The sequence below is a fragment of the Mastigoproctus giganteus genome, chromosome 1 (assembly GCF_048544385.1).
Source record: "Mastigoproctus giganteus isolate SK-2022 chromosome 1, ASM4854438v1, whole genome shotgun sequence".
Classification (NCBI taxonomy): domain Eukaryota; kingdom Metazoa; phylum Arthropoda; class Arachnida; order Uropygi; family Thelyphonidae; genus Mastigoproctus; species Mastigoproctus giganteus.
In genome coordinates, this window is record NC_143575.1 from 7012487 (window position 1) to 7036606 (window position 24120).

The 24120-nt window shown below is 38.6% G+C and overlaps 1 protein-coding gene across 1 annotated transcript in view; it reads left to right on the top strand.

The window, feature by feature from the left end:
- The window catches only part of LOC150090520 (RPA-related protein RADX-like), a 164763-nt gene that overhangs the window by 51384 nt on the left and 89259 nt on the right, over window positions 1-24120 (top strand). Inside the window, exon 7 of the mRNA XM_090378305.1 lies at window positions 23231-23464. Within this exon, the coding sequence (XP_090234431.1) occupies window positions 23231-23464 (234 nt within the window). The remainder of the gene's footprint in view (window positions 1-23230; window positions 23465-24120) is intronic.

Here is a 24120-nt window from a genome sequence, read left to right on the forward strand (position 1 = left end):
AGCAAAATTTTGTGATGTGCTTATGCCAGAAGAGAATAGAAATCAGGGTAATCCCCAATGGACATACAGTCAGTCCTCGTATAACATGCGTTTACACTACACGAATTCAATCATACACGATTTATAAATAGGGGAACGATATCTTATATAACACGAACCGAATTCGCTTATGCACGATTCGCCTTTGTGTTTACAAGAAATGGCAGTCGAACGCAGAATCGCCCCAACCGAACGCAACATGATAGCAATGAAGAGAAGATTCTGAAAATGTATTTATGTTTTTTATATTGGTGAAGGGGGAAACACATTTCACCATAATAACGTAAAAACCAACACAATTCCAGCTATCGGTATAATCGCAAATGCAATTAGATCGAGTTTACTACCAGTTTATAACAGATTCCACTAGCAGAAACGCAAGTGGAAATTGTTTTTATTGTTTTATGGTAGTAACCTCTAGAAATGTGCTTTAGTAAAATGTGAAGTGTTAATAGTGTATCTCAGCCTTTACGGTGTTGTTTATTCAGTTGCTACACGCGCGCAGCTTTGTTTATGTGTATCAAGTGTGCCTCCTCATTTTGTAATTGTGTTTTATTCCCTAAAAATGAGTAAAATACTTAAAAGGTGTGAAAAGGAAGCGTCCTGGTGAAGATACTGCAGATTCAAAGAGAAAAAGAAAAGCAATATCGATAAACAGAGGCGGACTGGGTCAAAAATTCTTACCCGGGAAAATTAATAGTGGCCTCATACTATGGTTTATGGCCAAAATCACACTGGCCTCTGGCTCACCAGGGCTTCCCCGGTAAGGCTTATGGCCAGTCCGCCTCTGTCGATAGAGAAAAAATATGAAATTGTGAAACGCTTTGAGCGAAATGAAAGACCATGTGATATTGCACATGCTACAGCCCTAAATGAGGCAACACCGAGAATTAGAAAGAATGCAGAGAAAATAAATACAACTTTCATAGCAGGAACAACTCAAAGTGTAATTTAAATTCATTAGATTAAGACACAAAGAATTGGAAGAGATGGAATGCCTGTCATCTGTTTGGATAGAAATTCAAACAAAAAACAAGTTTGCTTACGATAGAAGTAAAAGCATTAGCAATATTTTATTACGTAATAGTCGTAATAAAATGCGTAAGTATTTTATTACGATTATTTATTGTGTTTGGTAATGTTTTGGTTACAAATGTGTGTTCAATCTTGGGTGGTCGGCACCTAACCCCATTTTTCCCATAGGGCCTGTTGTGCAATATAAACGATTTTGCCTTGCATGAGGGTTTCTAGGAACGCAACTATCGTGCTATACGAGGACTGACTGTATTTGATCTTGTCTAGAAATCAGTGTCATCAAAGATAAGAATAAGAGCAGAAGAATCGTTTTTGCAAGACATAAGGCAGGACTGAGTTTTAGAAGGAGTGAAATCAAATAATTTATCTTTGCCCCACTGGAGAATTAACTGGAGATCTGCATTTAAGTAATTGATTGTGGATATTTGAGAAGTTGAAGCTATTTGTGTAGGGCAAGGTTTTTTAAACTAGAAGGTGGAATGCAGTATATTGTCATCAGCAAAACTATTAATAGGATTTCCAGTCAATGGAAGAAGGTCATATACAAGAGGAAAACAGTAGGAGAAAGAACTGAACCTAGGGGAACACCAGCATTAGTGGAGAAGATAGAAGACAGAGACCAATCTATCATCACCTGCAGTGAGCGGTCAGAGAGAAAGTTGGATACCCAGTTAAAAAAGACAGTTGGCAAACCATAAGATGGAAGCTTATTTAGAAGACCTTTGTGCCAAACAAAATCAAATCAAAAGCATTTGAAATGTCAAAAGCACCTGCTTGAGTTTCACCAAACTTTTCCATTGAATTTGTCCATAGATGGGTAACATAAACCAGAATATCACCAGTGAATTGACGCTGACAGAATCCATACTGGCGATCATTGATCATACCATATTTCAAGCTATTCCTAACTGGTCACCTGGGCCGAAGCCCATCTACCAATATTTCATAACTGTTTATTTGTTACAATTCTTAGGTCGATCAACCTTAACAAAAACAACAATTACAAAGTCTAACTTGACTTATGGCAACAATTAAGAGAGCACAACCTTTAGCCTCGCGGGGGAGACGGCATCTCCGCCCCCCTCACGAGTTTCCGTCCCCACCGCGAGGAGGTAGGTTGCCCTATCTAGCAAAAACATTGTCTGACACCTCTCAGACTAAATAATAAAACAAATTTCATTCAATACAATTGATCTTACTAATTTACTCACAATCATTGCAAACACACACCTGTCCGGTTCCTGCAGACCCCAACACTGACGCCACTGTGACTGACGACCCCAGTCACTGCTGGGAGAAGTCTTTTCCAATTACTGGGAGAGGAGAAGCCCCCCGCATGACACCGCTAATCCTATTCTGTACGTCTCTTTAGGGTATCAACCGCTTTTAAGTATTCTGGACATATTCGGTTATTAGCTTCATGCTCAGAAGGCATCCTCCTCCTCCAACAATTTACACACTTTGGAGCTTCAGCTCTCTGCGTACAAGACTTGAATGTATGTCCACTCCCAGCACAGTGACTGCAGAACTCGCCTGCGTCACAGTGCCGGGCCACATGGCCATACGCCATACATTTGTAACATTGTGTTGGAGTCCACAATTCCCGGACACGGTGCGAACTCCAATTTAAAAATACTCTAGAACATTTCAACAAGTATCTTCGTATACGTGGGGAGACCTCCACCACTACGTTATATCCTGAGGAATTCCTTGCTTTATTCTTTGCTAGTATTTTTATTTCAGAGAGCACCTGATCCTTATTGTCAAATCCATCTACCAAATTCCTTTCCCATAGTTCGTTATTAAAGGACTCACGATCTACATCCGAACTAACGTCAAAAATAACCAATCTGGGAAGTCGGCGAAGGGGCCTTTCTACCTCCATTCCGAACTTCTGCACTTCAGTGCATTCTTCAATTTTCTTAACGTCCAGCTCAGATGCAGTTTCAATCATGACCCTCTTGTTTCGTATGGGACGGACTGACACCACCTTGACATTAGTTAGAACCGGTGCAACTCGTGCCATTAACTCGGTCTTTACTTGGTCACTGGTGTTATATCTCTCCGCATTAGCCTTCACTATAACTGATTTATTCTTGGATCTAATCTCACTTGCACTCGCCACCTCAACATATGATCTTGGTTCAGGAACTTGTTCTGCTTTACCTTTTTCCATTAAAGTATTCAACTTGGTTTCTAAACTCGCACTAACCGCCTCTGCATATGATCTTAATTCAGGGACTTGTCCTGCTTTCCTTTTTTGTTCCTTTAAAGTATTCAGCTTCGTCTCTAACCGTACATTCCGTATAGTCAAAGACTCCACATACAGTACCATCTTGTCCCAATATCCCATTACTACATTCAAGTCATGTGCACTTGGCTTATTCAAAGCTGACACAAAAAGCCGTAACTTGGTTCTGTAAGACTCTAATTCCTGCAAGGTAAAAGGTTCTAGGTTACACTGTATCTGTTTCGAAATCTTCTTCGTAACTGTACGTGTCTTTTCCTGTGAACTTTTCCCCTCCGGAATCCTCTTCTTTTCAGACGGTCGACTCATGACCTCTTCTGATTCATCTTCACTCGAAGATTCAGAGCTTACCTCCAAAGACTCTATCGAAGATTCTTTTCCTGACTCCTCCACCGGAGGAACAGGGATCTTCCTTCTCGTTTTTGGCATATATCACAATAATTTAGATCTCGCGAAATTACAAAAAGAACCAACCAAAATAGGCTCAATCTGCCAGCTGAGGAATCACCTCAGCTGCCCAGCCCAGACCACTAGGAGGAAGAGCCTCTTCAAAATAATTTATTGCACAGGGATCAAACAAACAGCCGCACTATCAATTGACAAATCAAGTCGCAATGATAAAGTTCTGACCGACTATTCAATAAATCATTTGGCACCTGGGCCGCGATCATTGATCAGATGGATGTTTTCTAGATAGTTTTAGAGTTGGCAGTTAATTGATTTCTCCATAGCTTTAGAAAGAGTAGAAGTAATTGCATTTGGGCCGATAATTAGAAGTTAGAAGACAGAGACCAATCTATCATCATCACAGATGGGATGGATCTGTTACCATTTCTAGGAATTGGCTGGATTTGAGCAAATTTCCAAGCAAAAGAGAAAACACTTCCGTAATAAGAAACAGAAAAAAGGCAACACAGAACAGTGTAAGTTCAGGAGCACAGGTTTAGAAAAATTTGGAGAAATACCATCAGGACCTGCAGCTTTCTTAGCATTTAAATTGTTCAAAATCCTTCTGATATCCTTTTTGACAGAAGATCACAGGAGGCATTGAATGGAGTGTACTGGAAATTGTAGGAGGTGGTTTACCAGGATCATAAATACATGAGTTGGAAGAAAAGCAGGATGCTAGCAGATCAGATTTATCTTTTGCTGAAATGGCAATGGAACCATCTGGTTTTGACAGAGGTGGGGGAGAGGGAGAGAGAGAGAGAGGGGGGGGGCAAAAGTTGCAGCCAGTAGCTTTAGCAAGAGATCAGAATGCTCAACTATCATTTGGACAGGAAGCAAGTTTTCTACTGTTAATCTGTTTGAAATCTAGTTTAGACTGATTAATAACTGCTTTACAATTGTTGCGAGCTTTGGTGTAGGCAGAAAATGAATATGGAGATTTGATACATGCCAATTGCAACATGCAATATTTTTATCATGAACAGTGTTATCACATTTATTGGAAAACAACTGTTTAGATAAAAGACAAGATTTTAAGGTGGAGTGAAGATAAAGGATTTCATCCCTACAAGAATAATTTCGCTGACACTATTTGAGCAAATGTTGACATCAGAATATTTGAAACTGTAATCCAGCAAAGGAAAAGAAGAAAATAAATCTGCAGATCATCTCATTTTGCATTTTTGTAATGCAAAACAATACAAGGTTGAGAATGGCCACAAAGTAAAGGCTCAATTGTAGAAGAGACAATCACTAAGTTGTAATCTGAGGTGCCTAGAGGATCACTCACCTTGACTGTGAGTGATCCTCTAGTTTGTGAGAAAAAGATTGGGTGTGTTGGCTGTGGTTAGGATTGTCTGCTATGCTTGTAGGTAAATAAACAATCTGTGTGTTCATTAGTAATTGCAAAAGCCTTAGGGTCCCAACCAGCTGGGTCTGTGTGACTAGAAAACAGAACCCAGCTGGTGTTGTAAATGTTACAATTACCAAGGAAAATTGCATCACTGTTGATGCAATTGTTGGACTGGAGAAAATCAAGTTTCAAAGAGAGGAAGTCAAAGAGTTCCACGCGGCTAGTGGAGTTAGGAGAATGATAGAGGCAACAGATGAATTTGGCAGAATGTGGTAGAGAGATTTTAAGCCAAAGAAGATCGAAAAGAGAACATTCCAAATTACTAAGTCTCTGACAGAGAATATCAGAGTGGACATATGCACAAGTACCACCTTTGGAGCGAAAGGAATCATACAGTGAATAATCAGGACAACTGAGATGAACAATGGTTGAATCGACCGAATATATTTTTAGCACATTTACTGAACTGAAAACTTCTATTAATTTTGATCTGTTACAGACCAACCGGACTTCGCCAATATTAGGTCTCCACTTGACTTGAGTGTCACTCGAATATCAGTTCCTTCAGAATTTTAGAATTCCAGGTAACAAGCTTAGCTTGGCATACCTGAGAGAATGTCTGTGACAACTTCAAGGACTAACTATACTTCTTTAACTAGAATTTGATATTTAAATTGGTTAGAAATTGGAAAATGAATTAAGTGCACCCCATGCCCAATGTATCCTAGTAGTCAAATGCAAGAGTGCAGTTATGTACATGGCTCCTCCGTAGCCAGGCGGGCAGAGCAGCAGTGCATAGCACATGCTTCTTGATTAGACCGGGGTTCGTTCGAGCCCGTGAGCAACCAAATACGGAGGATGCAGAAAGGTCAGGGAATGACCACCGCATATCCCCAGAGCAATATGGCCTTAGTTGCTAATGCTCCAAACAGCAACAAAACAAAACAAGCAGTTATGTACACACATTTGAGTGGACCATTATTTAAGCTCTAACAACTACTAAACTACTATGGTTAGCAATTGTATTCATTGTCTAAATTGTAAACTCCTCTGACGTAGTGGTCGTGCAGGAATATAAATTATATTGGTAATGGATCTAGAAACTCAAGTTCTTTATTGTAAATTGTGACCAGTCCAACTGAAATAACTCCATTCCATTGGAAATATAAATTTGTTATTAAAATTGGTCTGCCATTTAAATAAAACCTGTGTTAAACTCTATCCCGCTAGCATTTATTTCATTGTGTGTGGTGAGGAAGCGTTCCAGTTAAAAGCATACAAGCTAGCTGCTTTTATCCTGTTTATATTAACTGTTTTTATCTGACATGTCAAATAGCAAATGTCTTGGGAGGGATCTAAAGAAATATTGTGAACGTTTATTGCAAATCTTTATCTTCATCTAATGTCACCTTTTCCACAAAATTAAGAGCTTCTGTTTGCTCGCCAGGGATATCCAAATCATCTTGTTTTAATTTGTATAAAATTTTTAGCATTTTGGCCAACCAATTTCCCTTGCACTCAAAGTTAAAACGATCATAGGTTTAACCAATTGTCTGATCATTGCAAACAGATCTATTTTATTGTGTCCAGTAATAAGTTGAATTTGGAATCAATTTCAAAAACACTAAATTGTTTTCAATGCAGTTATTGACTTATTCTCAAGATTGTATTTGTTCTTTTGCGAGCTTAGTTAGAGTTCTTAGTCTCATTATTTTCATGGCCATATAAAGAAGGCGATAAGGCGTCACTCCGAGCCGTTCTGAACGACCAAGTTCTCTTGATGCCATCATAAACGGTATAACTTTTAAATTATCTGCAAACTCTGGATACTGACCAGGAAAGTAAATGCTAGGAAAGGACAATTCTTCGGCTTGTTCATCAAAAAGTAAACTTTGTGGAACATTTCATTCACCAGGCATATGACAAATATTCCTAAATATTTGTCATCACTCCATAAAAGAGTTTGTTATTGAGTGACTAAACTTTCTTCAATAAGTATAGCTTCACTCATTTCATCACGTGTAGGAACCTCATTGTGTTCCATATCTTCATCGAAGAATGCTTTGTCAATCTCGATATCATACAGATGATTCAAAGGAGTCATAAGTAGATACTTAAGTTTGATATGAACGTTAGTGCAATAATCGTCATCTATACTACAAGGCAAATGATTGACCATTGAATTAATTTACAGGAACATTATAATTTGGCCCAAAATTCCATATTGGTCAAAACCACGTCTCAGTCTTCTGATTTGTATGAATGGTATTATGAGATGTGAGCCACTCTGTCACTAAATCCATTCGAGGAAGATAAGGTGGAATAGTAGGTTAAACGTGTCTTTTCGAAAATGGAATCAATTTTGAGAGATGCTCGACAAGTATTACAAGCCTTCATAGTCATTATCTGCAGTTGGAAACTCTAAGAGAAGTAACGAACAACTTCCTGCAGTGCACAATTTTGCATTACAGGTGACCTCCACTTAACGCTGATAATTCGTTCCCTAAAAACAGAGCGCTAAGTGAATCAGCGCTAAGCGAGCACCATATTCCCGTAATGTAACACATGTATTTGTGAGTCGTGGTCTATGCCACAGGATATTTCCTAATCAATAATAAATGGTAACGAAAAAACGCACAAATATCGGTAAAAATATTTAATATTAAAAATTTGTACATATAAAATATTCTCCATTACATACATACATAATTATGTGGTAAGTAACTACATTATGTATTAAAATTAAACTTAAAATGCCAATTAAAATCATGAATTTATTAATCCAATGGCCTTGGGTTGCCGAGTTTTCTTAACTTTGGCCAATTTTGTGTTATACTTCAGCCATCTCTGTAGTAAACTAAAAGGGGTTTTACTTTAAAATCCCTGCAGCGTTACCGCCCAACAATAAAGTCAACCAATCCTTTGCTGGTTTGAAGCCTGGCATGTTTGTTTTTTTTTATTCTTTCGACATGAAACTTCTTTTAGGCATTCATTTCCAAAAAAAGTCCTGTTTCATCTATATTAAAAACTTGTTGAGAAGTTTTAACACCACTCTTCAATAATTTTTAGAAGTTCTTCTTTGAAAGTTTCAGCTCCTTCTTGATTTGCACTTGCAACTTATCCGTGGATTTTAAATCTATCTTACCAGTCCTGACTAGCTTTAAATGGTTCCACTTTTTTTTTTTTTTTAAGGTGAGCTTTCTTCAGATCATGATATAGGCAAATTGCTTTTTCTTTAATAATATTTAACTTAACGGAATTGTGCGTTGGATATTATCTTCAATAAAATTATTTAGAAGTCTCTCCATTTCAATTATAATATCCGGCCTAGTTGCTTGCAGTGAAACAGCTGTCTTTCCTGCTGCTAAAATTAATTCTTTATTTTTTATAATTGTTCTTACAGTTGAACCTGCCAGTCCTAAATTATTTCACAGATCCACTTGTTGAACGGAATCGATTCGCTTCAAAACATATAATTTAATTTTCAAATTCAGTATTTTTCTTACCTTAGTAGGCTTCGTACCACATCCAGACATTGTTCCTTTTTAATTCTTATCTGCCATTATTAATCTTTGAAAATGTAACTGCGTTGCATTAATTATGATACAATGTTCAAGTAAACTGTCCTTTACGGATGATGTCTAACACTGTACCGAGTGATGACTAGCATTAGCATTAGTAGAGGCATTTGATGCAAGAAAGCAAGCTTATGCAGCATCAGCCAAAAAAAAAAAAAAAAAAAACCACTTCCACTTCACCCCTCTGTTCGTTCAAAATACCTGTCCAGCTGAGCCTTAAACTTATTTAGGCTATCAACCTCCACCACAAGGGATGGAAGTCTGTTCCACCAACCAACCACCCGCTGGCTAAAGGCAAATTTCCGCACATCTATCCTACATCTGTCTTTCCTCAATTTGAATTTATGCCCTCTCAGGTGATTATTCTGAGCTAGAGGAAGAATCCCATTGGCATTGAGCATGCTCAAACCATTCAAAGCCTTATACACCTCTATCAGATCACCTCGCCGGTGCCTAGTCTCCAAACTCTGTAATTTGCAAAACTTAAGCCTTTCTTCGTAAGAGCAACCCTTTGTTCCATTTACTAATCTTGTTGCCCTTCTCTGTACCCGTTCCAGCAGCTCTACATCCTTCTTGAAATGAGGCCTCCAGACCTGTATACAGTACTCAAGATGTGGCCTTACCATTGCCTTATACAAGGGAATAATCACCTCCTTATCCCTGCTAGAAAAATTCCTGTATATCATTGACAAGACACCATGAGCTACTCTTGCAGCCCGTCTGCACTGCTCAGAGAACTTCATATCTGCCTGCACAACCACCCCCAAGTCCCTTTCATTCTCTACGACTGTCAGTGTTGTACCACAGAGTTGATACGTTGCTCTGGGGTTGCTGTTTCCCATGTGTAGTACTTTACATTTGTCAATGTTAAACTTCATTTGCCACCTCTCAGCCCATCTGCTCAACCTTTCCAGATCCTGTTGCAGCAGCATGGTGTCAGTAGTGTCCTTGACAACCCTGCCAACCTTTGTATCGTCTGCAAACTTGGACATTAATCCCGATATACCATCATCAATATCATTTATAAATACAGAAAACAATAATGGACCCAACACTGAGCCCTGAGGGACTCCACTAATAACATCAGTCCACGATGAGCAGTGTCCATTGATTACCACTCTCTGTCTTCTCCCCCTCAACCACCCCTTTATCCATAGCAGCAATTTGCCTCCAATGTCACACTGCTCCAATTTGTGTAGCAGTCTTCCATGTGCAACAGTATCAAAAGCCTTTCTAAGATCCAAGTATATAATATCAAAGTTATTCCCTGCATCCAGTTCTTTTGTGACTGCATCATAGTATCCAATCAAGTTGGTCAGGCAAGACTTCCCCTTAACAAAACCATGCTGTGTCTGAGCTATAACTGAAGTCTTGTCTAAATGATCCTGCAGTGCTTCTTTAACCAGTGCCTCCATTAATTTTCCTGGAACAGAAGTTAAGCTCACAGGTCTATAATTACTTGTGTCAGCCTTTGATCCTCCTTTGTGAATTGGGGTCACATTTGCACATTTCCAGTCTATGGGTACCTCCCCTGAGTCCAAGGAAGCATGGCTAAGGGTTTGCTTACTTCCTTTGCTGCCTCCTTTAATATAACTGGAGATAAAACTAGACTTCAGATAAATGCAAATAACGTAAATATTACAAGCAATATACTTGATAATTTTTTAAAATGTTGATCTCAGAACTATGTAACAAGTCACCATAATGCAATTAAATTAGCGTGGGAGAAAATTTCGCAAGTCAGCACGGGAAACTGCTATTCATTTTCCAGCTATCGATTACATCAGATGAAACGTTTTCGTTAAACACCCCAAAAATTCAGTCTATATGCTGGTAAAAGAGCGTAGTTGTGACAGCGTTAGATATGGTTTATAATATAAGAACAGCATTATAGCGAATCAGTGTAGAGCGAACCGCATTATAACGAGGGCCTGCTGTATGTTCGCACCATAATTGATCACAGATATCACAAACAGCTCAAAATGTATTTTTCAGAAATTGTCATTCAAATTATTTATAGGACTTATGGTCATGTTCAATATTCTTGTAAATGATTTCATGCTCGACTACTGTTGAAACCTGTGGAGGGTCTACAACAGGCGATTGAGCTGAAATACAATTTTGTTTCTTTTTGGATGATGCAATCAAAGCTGGTTGTTACAGTATACTCTGTCTAGACAGTTCAGGAATCAATTGAAAATCCACAGGTAATTCATTTGAACTGATATTATTTCGTAATATTGATGGTCCAGCTTGATGAGAAGTCAATGTAGAAGTTTGATGCCGATAAAAATCTTGAGACGCAGATTTTATTAAACTCTGCTTTCTTACAATATTTCTTAATAGGTATGAAAATCCAAGTAGCTTCCATGATTAATTCCTTGAATGCTTCCCACTTAGAATTTGCTGTTGGTAACATCATCAGTTGGTCCCACTGTACAGAATTTAAAAACTCTGAGACCACTAGTCACCTTTACAGAAGCAAAATCCCTTCCCTTTACCTCTGATGGTAATTATATCTTCAAGTAAATCCCACATCAGTACACTGTGTTCACTGCACCTAGTGGTTCCTTTATCTGCAAATTCTTAATACACGAATAATCACTGCTGATAACCAGGTCAAGAATATTACCCTCTTTGGTTGCCTCTCGAACATACTGCATAAAATAATCATCGAATACATCCACAAAAGTCTTGCTAGTGTGCGACTGAACAATCCACAAGTTCCAGTCAATATCTGTGAAGTTAAAATCCCCTATTATAAGACATTCTGATTTACTAGCCCATTCTATTTCTCTGTACAGTTGTTTGTTGTACTCATTAGAGTCATTAGGCCAAAAACACACTCCTTTTATTTTTGCTTTCCCAGTGCTTATGTCACACCAAACTGACTCGACGTTGCACTGTCCATCTATAGCAACTGGATGCACTTCCTTAGAATTTGTTTTTCTTAATTAACAGCATAAGCCCTCCTCCCTTTCTATCCTGTCTACCCTTTCTGTACACATTGTACTTTCCAAATTCCAATTCTGCATTCCTAATATCTGTGTGACACCACGTCTCTGATATCCCAACAATATCTGGCCTTTGATGTCTTGACCAGCACTTCAAATTCATCAATTTTATTTACTATACTTCTAGCATTGGCGTACATGCAAGTATACATGGACCTATTCTTATTTTTAGTTACCCTAACACAGCCCATGTATTTATTTGTTTCATGATGACTGCCATCAGTTCCTGAAACCCTCAGCACCCCTTGCTCCAGGCCACTGCTCATTCTAATAGAAGTAATGCAAGAATCACTTTCACCTCTGCCTGTGGCTACTTTTATTATTATTACTAGCCATATAGTGCAAGGAAGCCTGAGGCTTATGCTGCACTTTAACCTTTTAGTCTGTGAATCCCCCCCAAGCTAGCAGTTTTCTGACCCACTTAATGCTGCCTCGATAGCATCAGCAAACACACTTACTCCCTTTCTATTTAAGTGTATCACAACCCTATAGAAGCAGTCTTTCCTGTTAACAAGCACAGACCATGCCGAAAAAAATTCTACCCCTTGAGCCTTGCACAATCTCTCCATGACAGAATTGATCAAGGCTCTCATCGTATACTCCCTCCTATCGTGTCTAGGCAGAATTTCAGACACTTTCCCATTCAACCCTAACTCTTGACTTTTTTTCAAATTGACCTGTACTTGTTGAGTAAATCTGCAGATCTCTTAATGTCATTAGTTCCAACATGTACAATAATATCACCTTTTGTGCCCTTAAAAGATGATATCTGCTCTATAACATCATCAACGTTTGCCCCTGGAAGATATACCCTGGTCCTATTCCATCTATCCTTTTTACAGAATATATTACCTGTCTCCCTGACAATGGTCACCAACAATAACTAACTCCTGTGGGAACAGCGCATTCTGCCTTGGAGATTGCTGCTGTGTTGCCTGATGCACAAGGGTGAACTCTGGTGTTGAGTTGGACAGCTGAGAGCTTAGGCACTCTCTGCACCTGGCACACAGAAAGACATCCTCCTTGGTTAGATCATGTTCTGTTCCAGGGAGTTCGGCTAACATTTCACAAGATGCACATTTTTTAGGCCCCCGAGTCACAGCACTCCTGCTACTTTGTGCTCGTTGCTTTGCTGCTCTAGTTTGGGGCATGATATTTAAAATTAATAAGATCAATAAATTTAATTAATTAATTATCAATACTACATTATCTAATAGAATCCTGAATGCAGTGATGTGTATTACGCTAAAAAAAATTTACGTTAGAGCTACCTATTTACCACAATTAAAAATTTGAATACCCTACCACTCTCTCTATACAAAAACAATGGCTGCAAGATTCAAACGAAACAACGGTTTTACGTATATTAAGTAGTAACCTACAAAAACTTTGATGCCTAAATTGATATCTAAAATAAAAATAACCAGTGTAACTAGAACTATAAGGCTACTTATAAAGTACAATATAAAATAACAATTAGGTAAATAAAACTGCAAACACTTATTGCTTCTTTGGAGCCTATAATTCATAGCTGTAATTTTTAAAGAGAGTCAGCACCCTCTGTTTTTTTGCTGCATTCTTAAATCAAAACCATTTAAATTTTTAAACGGTTTAATCAAACGGCCGTTAAAATCTAACATCAAGAACTGAAGTTATGAATGTTTTATGCTCACGCCCGCTACTTAGAGCATTGATATTGATCAAAATTGGAGTCTGGGTGCGAGGTTAGCCTGTGCGGGCATTGCTCCTTAAAGCTCTTCAAACAGAGAAGTTTTTCCTGATTTATTTTCTGCTTTATTAGTTTAAATTGTCATATTAACTTATTTTCTAGAGTAGCTTTATATTCCTAGTTACGATACTTAGTTTAAAGTTTAACTTAGACAGAGATTTTGTAGATATTACTTAGTATCGGTAACGGTATCAAATCCACGTGTCACAAACCAAATTTTTTTTTTTAACCAAATTTAGTCGATTTATTAACCAACTGTTATATCAAATTATCTTCTATAAGTAGATTATAGACCTAGTCAGGATCCTTAGTTTATTCTAAATTGAGATAGCGAGATTTGGAAGCTAATCAATACTTACGAGTCCGTAGAAATACCGTTCGTGAATTCCCGCCATTTTTACACGATAGCATAAGCTTAGTGTCGTATAGTGCATAATATAATATTGCCAATTAATCAGTAAATCTATTAATCTTGATAAACTTTATTGTCAATTAAATTGTACTTTTAACTCTATATATATATATATATATGTAACGACTTAATCTAACAAATAATTAATACATAACTATAGTGGTACACGTGATACGGAAGTTGTATAAAGGGAACTCGTAGAAAACACTAGATACCGAAAAAAATATATATATAACATAACTGTTTTGGGATATAACTTAAGGATTTAATTTTTGTTTTGAATTTTATTGAATTAAATCGGAATCATGACTCTGACCAGAGCAGCAAAGCAAAAGGCTCAAGCTAATGGGAGTGCTGTGGTTCAGGGGAGAACTGAGGGGGGCAGTTGCCCTCTGAATCACAGTCTATTAAAATGCACTGTTTGCTTGATGTTTGCGGAGCAGTCGGGTACGGGACATGATACTGCCAAGGGGGATGTCTTTGTGTGTGCACGATGTAAGGAGTGCAAGGAAATCAGGCGACAACTCAGCGTTGTTATGGGCCTTTATGAGAGCTTGAAGGACAGGGTGGATGCCCTCGAAGGAAATAAATTGAGGGGCCCATCAAGCTCTCAGCTGCCCACATCAACGCCAGAGCTTGCACTTGGTCATCAGGCAACACAGAAGCAGCCCCCTAGGCAGAATGCGCTGGTCCCACAGGAACTAGTAGTTGTTGGTGACTCTATTGTCAGGGAAACGGGGAACATCCTTTGTAAAAAGGATAGGTGGAATAGGACCAGGGTATGTCTGCCAGGGGCAAAGGTTGATGACGTTGTAGAGCGGATATCATCTTTTAAGGGCACAAAAGGTGATATAGTTGTACACGTTGGCACTAATGATATTAAGAGTAGGAGACCGGCGGAATTACTTAGCAAGTACAGGTCACTGTTGAAAAAAAGCCGTGAATTAGGGTTGAACTTGAAAGTGTCTGCAATTCTGCCCAGACACGATAGGAGGGAGTATATGATGAGAGCCTTGTCGATCAATTCGGCCCTGGAGGGATTGTGCAAGGCTCAAGGGGTAGAATTTTTTTCAGCCTGGACTGTACTTGTTAACAGGAGAGATTGCTTCTACAGGGATGGGATACACTTAAATAGAAAGGGTGCAAGAATTTTTGCTGATGCTGTCGAGGCAGTGTTAGGTGGGTCGGAAAACTGCTAGTTGGGGGGGATACAAGGACTAATAGATTAACAGTAGCCAGAGGCAGAGGTGGAAGTGATTCTTGCACTGCTTCTATTGAAATGAGCAGAAGTCTGAAAAACAGGATGCAGGATATTTCAGAGACTGCTGGTAGTCATTGCGGTACAAGTAAACACATGGGTTGTGTTAGGGTAGCTAAGAATAGAAACAGGTGCATGTATACCTGCGTGTACACCAATGCTAGGAGTTTGGTAAATAAATTTGATGAATTTGAGGTATTGCTCAAAACATCAAAGGCAGATATTGTTGGGATATCAGAGACGTGGTGTCACACAGATATAAGTAATGCGGAACTGGAATTTGGGGAATACAATGTGTATAGAAAGGATAGACAGGACAGGAGGGGAGGAGGGGTTATGCTATTAATTAAGAAACACAAAGTCCAAGGAAGTGAAGCCAGTCGACATCGATGGACAGGGCAGCGTCGAGTCAGTTTGGTGTGACATAAGCATAGGGAAATCAAAATTGAGAGTAGGAGTGTGCTATAGGCCTAATGACTCTGATGAGTATAATAAGATATTGTACAGGGAAATAGAGTGGGCCAGTAAATCAGAGAGTCTTATAATGGGGGACTTTAATTTCCCAGATATTGACTGGAATTTGTGGGTTGGTCACTCGCACACTAGCAAGGCTTTTGTGGATTTATTGGATGATTGTTTTCTACATCAGCATGTTCGTGAGGCAACAAGAGGGAGCAATACTCTTGATCTGATTATCAGTAGTGATTCCTCATGCATTAAGAACCTGCAGATAAATGAACCACTAGGTGGCAGTGATCACAGTGTGTTGAAGTGGGATTTACTCAAGGAGGTAACTACCATCAGAGGTAAAGGGAAGGGTTTTTGTTTTCGTAAAGGCGACTATGATGGTCTGAGACAGTATTTAAATTCTATACAGTGGGACCAACTGATGATGTTACCAACAGCAAACTCAAAATGGGAAGCATTCAAGGAACTAATCTTGGAGGCTACCAGGCTTTACATACCAACTAAGAAATATTGTTCAAGGTTTAGGCCTAAATGGTTGTCAGATGAACTAATGAGACATGTGGCAGAGAAGAAAAATGCATGGGATCATACAAATTAATGGGTGACATGGAAGCCTATGATAGATATAAGTTGGTCTGTAACCAAGTCACAAAGGAGATTAGGCAGGCAAAGGCAGACTATGAAAAATCCTTGGCAAAGGATGCAAAGAAAAACAGAAAAGAGTTCTTTACATACTTGAACTCGAAAAGGAAAGGGATGAATCAGATTGGTCCACTGGATATTGATGGTTCAACAGTTGAGGATCCTGCTCAGGTGGCTAACAATCTAAACGAGTATTTTGCATCTACATTCACGCATGAGGAGTTATTCAGGAAGGAGAATGATGTAGGTAAAGTAAACATTGGCAGTGAGCTGGATGATTTTGTAATAACTGAGAGGAAAGTGGAGGAGAGATTGTTGGGGATAAACATAAAAAAGGCACCTGGGGTGGATGGGATCTATCCAGTTATATTAAAGGAGGCAGCAAAGGAAGTAAGCAAACCCTTAGCCATAATAATGAGAGCTTCCTTGGACTCAGGGGAGGTACCTATGGACTGGAGATGTGCAAATGTGACCCCAATTCACAAAGGAGGTTCAAAGGCTGACACTAGTAATTATAGACCTGTTAGTTTAACTTCTGTTCCAGGTAAATTAATGGAGGCACTGGTTAAAGAAGCACTGCAGGATCATCTAGACAAGAATTCAGTTATAGCTCAGACGCAGCATGGTTTTGTTAAGGGCAGGTCTTGCCTGACCAATTTGATTGGATACTATGATGTAGTCACAAAAGAACTGGATGCAGGGAAGAACTTTGATATTATATATTTGGATCTTAGAAAGGCTTTTGATACTGTTGCACATGGAAGACTGCTGCACAAATTGGAGCAGTGTGGCATTGGAGGCAAATTGCTGCTATGGATAAGGGGATGGTTGAGTGGCAGAAGACAGAGAGTGGTAATCAATGGACACTGCTCAACGTGGACTAATGTTATTAGTGGAGTTCCTCAAGGTTCAGTGTTGGGTCCGTTGTTGTTTTCGGTGTTTATGAATGATATTGATGATGGGATATCAAGTTTAATGTCCAAGTTTGCAGATGATACAAAGGTTGGCAGGGTCGTTAAGGACAATACTGACGCTATGCTGCTGCAACAGGATCTGGACAGGTTGAACAGATGGGCTGAGAGGTGGCAAATGAGGTTTAACATCGACAAATGTAAAGTGCTGCATATGGGAAACAGTAACCCCAGAGCAACGTATCAACTCTGCGGTACTACACTGACAGTGGTGGAGAATGAAAAGGACCTGGGGGTAATTGTGCAGGCAGATATGAAGTTCTCTGAGCAGTGCAGGATAGTCTGCAAGAGTAGCTCATGGTGTCTTGTCAATGGTATACAGGAATTTTTCTAGCAGGGATAAGGAGGTGATTATCCCCTTGTATAAGGCAATGGTCAGGCCACACCTTGAGTACTGTATACAGGTCTGGAGGCCTCATTTTAAGAAGGATGTAGAGCTGTTGGAAGGAGTACAGAGAAGGGCAACAAGATTAGTAAATGGAACAGAGGGTTGCTCTTACGAAGAAAGGCTTAAGTTTTGCAAATTACAGAGTCTGGAAACTAGGCACCGGCGAGGTGATCTGATAGAGGTGTATAAGGCTTTGAATGGTTTGAGCATGCTCAATGCCAATGGGATTCTTCATCTTTCTCAGAATAATCACCTCAGAGGGCATAAATTCAAATTGAGGAAGGACGGATGTCGGATAGATGTGCGGAAATTTGCCTTTGGCCAGCGGGTGGTTGGTTGGTGGAACCGACTGCCATCACTGGTTGTTGAAGTTGATAGCCTAAACAAATTTAAAGCTCAACTGGACAGGTATTTCGAACGAACGGAGGGGTGAAATGGGAGTGGGTTTTTTTTTTTTTTTTTGTTTTTTTTGGCTGATGCTGAATAAGCTTGCTTTCTTGCATCATATGCCTCTGCTAATGCTAAAATCTTGAGAAGCAGATTTCATTAAACTTTGCATTTCGTTTTCGTTCTCTATGTTTTTGAACAAGTTCTTTTGTCTACACGAGAGGCTTCTTCAGTGGCTTTAAAGCTTTTATTCTGGCGTAATATTACTACCTGCTACTTATTCTACCAAATCAACGTTAATGACTGAGTTAGCGTCTTTTAGGAAGTGACATCATTTCCGTCTCCTAGTAGGAAGGATGTAATGTTTTATCCTCACGCTGGCTACTTACTCTACCGAATCGACATTATTGACTGAGTAGGAAGTGACATTTCCGTGAGAAAATTTCATTACCAATTGGTTTTGCTTCAGTCCGAAAATGCATAAATCACATTTTTGGCACAGTGGATATACTGATGTGAGAGGGAACCAATTTGAAGACCTCTTATTATCTCATAATCTTGTTGTTCAAAACCTTCCAAATAAGCCGTTCACCTTTTCAACTGTAAATGGAGAGTCTAATATTGACGTAACTGTGACATCTCTTCGTATGTGCGATTCTATTTTGAATTGGGAAGTCAATTCTGGTTTAGTAAATAGTGATCACCGTGCAATTTCATTTGATCTCTGTTTCGAAGTAAGGGAAAAGAGCTTCGCTACGAGTGATCTGTCTAGATTTTCTATGGACCGTGTTATCTGGAACAATTTTAAAAATTATTTGACTACAGTTTTCGATAGTGATAATTGTGCGATACCTGGAGAGAGTTTAAATGGTATGACAGCTTATGAATATGTAAACTATGTACAGTATCATATTTTCCAGGCTTGTGTGCACTCTACGAGGAGAAAAAGGACTAAAAAGTTGTCTGTGCCGTGGTGGACTCCTGCTTTGTCTTCTCTGAGGTCTCAGGTATGCCAGGCTAGGAAAGTATACCAAAGAAATAGACATCTCTCTAGTGTTGATGTGGAATCATTTAAAAATGCCTATAAAGAGAGAAGAAAGGCCTTTCATAAGGCTATTGCTGAGAGCAAGAGAACTTATTGGCAAAATTTGGTTAATGAAGTTGGTAACAGAGATCCCTGGGGTCTCGTGTATAAAATCTCTCGTAATAAGTTACTTTGTGGAGAAATATACAACACTGTATTGAACAATAATGATGAGACATTGGATTGGTTTTCTACTGTGGAAACGATTGTTAGAAGACTATTTCCTCAGGATCTTCCTCAAGATGATTCACCTGAACAAACGGAGATACGCCGGATGAACTCTGAGTTTACAGGAGCAGGTGACGCTGAAGCTGAACTCTTCAGTTTGGTGGAGTTGGGTGCAGCAGTAGCTAAATTGAACGTTAAGAAATGTCCAGGTTTAGACTTAATTGAAAATCAAGTAATCATTAAGTTTTATGATTACTTTCCTCAAATTATGTTAAATTTGTTTAATAAATGTTTCACTGAAGGTACTTTTCCAAGACCGTGGAAGATGGCACTGCTAAAGATATTGCATAAGCCTGGTAAGCCCAGGACTGATCCGAGAGCATACAGACCAATTTCTCTCTTGGCGAACATGGGTAAGGTTTATGAAAGGTTACTTGCTCCCAGAATTTCTGCGATGTTAGAGGATAAGCATCTGTGTTCTGCTGATCAGCATGGATTTAAGAAGGGGCACTCTACAGAGGATGCCATAACATCTCTTTTAAAGTGCATTAAGGATTCTTCTGAGAAATATGTTCTTATGGTCTTTATAGACTTCGAAGGAGCATTTGATTCGGTATGGTGGGAAAGTGCCCTTCGATCTCTAGTGCTTGCAGAGTGTAATAGTTACATATTTAACACTATAAGGTCATACTTTCAGGACAGATTTATTACTGTGCGTGCACGTCATCTGTCATATAGTGCCAGTGTCTCGAGAGGCTGTCCTCAAGGTTCGGTTTTGGGACCTCTCTTTTGGAATGCAGTTTTAGATCAGTGGCTTGTTAAGGAGAGTACAGAGGTTGCTAAGATAGCTTATGCTGATGACCTTGTGATTGGAGTTTCTGGGCGCTCCAGACTTATATTGGAAAGAAAAATACAGTCAGTTTTAGATGATTTAATGGAGTGGGCCAATTTGAACAAATTGAAGATCTCTGCAAGTAAGACCTGTTTTATGGTTTTTAAGAAACAATTTGATTACGGCAGGCCTCCAAGAGTTCTTTTAGGTGGTGTTCAAATTCCTTATGTTGCTAAAACTAAGTATTTGGGATTAATCATAGATGACAAACTTTCCTTTTTCCCACATGTTTCACACCTAAATGTAAAAGTAAGACACTTTACAGGCTCCATTGCTAGGATTTCTCGTAAGGAGTGGGGATTGAATAAGAGAGTGTTGTCATTGTATTATAAGACTATTTTTCTCCAGATAGTGGCATATGCGGCTGTTGTTTGGTTTTCTGTGGTAACTAAAACTAGGATTCGATTGAAACTTTTATCGCTTCAGCGCTCTATGTTATTAACTTTATTGAAAGTACCTAGAACAGCGTCTACAAACGCCCTACAGGTAATTGCTGGTACCATGCCATTGGATTTATTTATTGTCTACAGAGGGTTTTTGTACAAATTGAAAAAGGGTACATCAGTAACGTTTTTGGATATTACAATTGATTTGGAGAATAATATTAAAGAAGAAAAACAACGAATATGGAACAAATTAATGGATTTATGGCAGACCAGATGGGAAAGTGGTGATGTTGGAGCTGTGACGAGGAAATATATTCCCCAGGTGAACTATGCATTGGCAAAAACCGTGGCATCTTGGTTTACGCCTTCTATGTACACTTCTTATTTGTTAACAGGACACGGCTCACTTAGGGCCAAATAATATGAGAGAGGGTTGGAGACAGATCCTTTCTGTACATGTGGCGAGCAGGAGACTTGGATGCATGTAATTTTTTTATGTCGGGAGTATAAAGACCAAAGGTGGATTTTGATGGCGCATATTCCTGACTTATCATTTGATACAGTGCATTTGCTTATTGCAAATCGTGACTGTTTTAATTTATTTCAGGAGTTTTCAGCTGCTGTTTTTGCGAGAAGAACTGTTCTCAGAGCCTTTCTTCAGAGGCAAACCTAGTGTCTTAATTGTCTTCATGGAGTTTCACTATTGGTTTCTGCATCTGGCTGGCGGCTGGGGTGCTGGACCTGATTCATGGTGTTGGGTCTGGTGCTCTGGTTGGTTGTCTTTTGTGCTGCAATCATGAATACTCCATTCTGGATTCTGCCGTGCTGGATCAGATTCATTGCGTCGGGTCTGGTGGTCTAAAGCGTCTATATTATCCATGGCGTACAGTTGGAGATTGCTGGATAGTACCGTTATTGGTTTTGGAGGTTCCAGTGCATGTGAAACAGCAGCGGAGGAAATATTCAATTGAACTGTGATTTTTGAAGTTTATAGTTGTGCCATCCAGACTATTGAATATTATTGTTGTTTTATTATATATATATATATATTTTTTTTATTATTATTTTTTTTTTCCCTGCTGGCTCCCTGGTATGGCCAACCCGGGGCGCGGGATTGCTGGCACTCACTGGTATTGCACTACCTCCAGTGGGTGCGGGATTTCAAGTGCGAATAGCGCTACAGTAAAATCAGACTCAAGTAATTTAACATACTTTTTAAGGACTGCTTTGTAAAGACTATATATTCCCAAGTTCTCAAGGTAGATTTGGGCTTATGCCTGGGAGCTACCCTGAATAAGAACACACTTGCACACACACATGAGAGTTTAATGTTTGTCAGAGCATATAATTATATGTAAATATATCTTGTATATAAATCATGTATATACTTTTATGTACATGATGTTGAGACTATATTGTGTGTAATTAATAAATGAATGAAAAAAAAAAAAAAAAAAAAAAGTCCGAAAATGCAGTAGGTGCTGCCATAGATGCCTTCACATCAAAAAGACACTTCTCCCATCTGTACCCTCTAAGAATTTCTCTAGTTCTTCCTTGAATTTATTCATACTATCCTCTTCCACAACAACAGATGGAAGCTTGTTACAACAATCAACTGGCTGAATGCAAACTTCCACCACATCTATTCTGCAACCATCCTTCCTCAACTTGAATTTATGCCCCATCATGTGTGTAGTCTCAGTAACAGGAAGAATGCCATTAACATTTAGCTTACTCGGTCCATTCAGGGCCTTAAACACCTTAATTAGGTCTCACCGCAGGTGCCTAGTCTCCAGATGCTGCAATTTGCAGAACTGAAACCTTTCTAGGTAAATGCACACTTTTGTTCCCTTCATTATTCTGGTTGCTCTTTTCTACATACCCGTTTCAGCAGATCATTCCTAAAGTGAGGCTCCAGATCTGTATACAGCACTCAAGGTGTAGATTAACCTTGGCCTTCTCCCTCCTTATCCCTGCTAGAAAAGTGTTTGTCATTGACAAAACCCACAAGCTGTCCTGTCTGCACTCCTCAGAGAATTTCAAATCTGACTGCACAATTACCTTCAGGTCTTTTTCATTTTCCACTACCCCGAGTGTACTACTACACAGTTGATATTACTCTGAGATTATTGCTATCCATATGCAGTACCCCTTGCATTTGTCAATATTAAACAGTGTGAATGGTTAGAGTGCACGGGTGGATAAACTTTGCGTATGTTTCATCAGCTGTGTGTGAAATGCATTTTCTAGAAATCTGTTGAGGGCAGTCCATATTTAAATATGGGAGAAGCAGGAATGAGCAATTGCCAACAGCATTTGTGTCAAAAAAAATAATAATAAAAATTTAAAGCTGTGGCAAAAGAATGCTGTATCAGACCCTCTATGTTTTCCATATTCTTGAACAATCATGTCCAAATCCAGCACCCCTCCCCCCCATTTTTTTTTTTTTTTTTTCCTTTCATCTAAAAAAAAGTGTGAACTCTTTATATACTGATACTTCTACCCTCTTCCCTTAATGAATTAAAAATAAAAGAACAGAAACAAGTTCTGTTAGCAATTCACTTGTTTTTTAGATTAACAAGACATTTATATGGCATCTTTGTTCATTATAGTATTCAAACTAAATTAAGTATAAACATTTTAACGTTTTGTCTTTTAAATGATAATAAATTTGGAATATACAGTACTTAATATGTTGCCTTTTAAAATATTTATTCTTCTATTTAATAGTGCCACACCAGGAAAAATTTTAATTCTGAAAAATTATAATGTAGTACCAAAATTTCCTCGCCAGGCGTCTCCATCTTTCAGAGGAGCAGCTGACAGTTTACCTAAACTAAACTTGGAATTAAAAATTAATGAAACAGCTCAAATAAAATTCATCAATAAACCTGATTCTTTTGGATTGCTTAAGGATTATTTTCCAAAGTTGGAGTACAGATTTACTACTAGAATTGCTGCTGAGTAAGTCTCATTGTTTTATATAATTTATATTTGTTTATATAATTTGCAAGTTTTGTGTAATATATCAAAAAAAGTTTGGGGACTGGACTGACTTTGTGTCTTGAAATTGTGGCATTGTAAAAAAGTTGCAACTTTCTACATGTTCAATGGCTCGTTTGTACATATTAATGCACAAATCATATGTTTATTTGTAGTCAGTCTGGATTAGAATCTGTTGTAGTGTTTTGTCACATTTTAAACTGAGCGATGTTTACCAAGCAACGAATATGCATAGAATTTTGTTTCAAATTAGGGAATACAACAAAAACCCAGAAAATGTTGTGATCAAAAATTTTCGGTGATTGAAAATGATCCCTGCTCAGTCTGCCCATCAACTTCAGAAACCAATGATGCAGTTGTTTATGATTTTATCATAAGTGATTAAGTTTAACTATTTGCAAAAAGTTAAACATTGTCAATTTTAACGCAAGATTTAAGAATATGATGGATTTCAGTTTGTGCCTCCTATCCTTGCTGTTAATCACACAGTTGTGAGTTCTCATATGTTACATCATCCACAGTGTGCTGACCCCCACTTTATTTCTTCTGTCATAACTAGTGATGTGTCAATGGTATTTTGCTATAACTTTGAAACAAGGGCCCAATTGTATAATTGG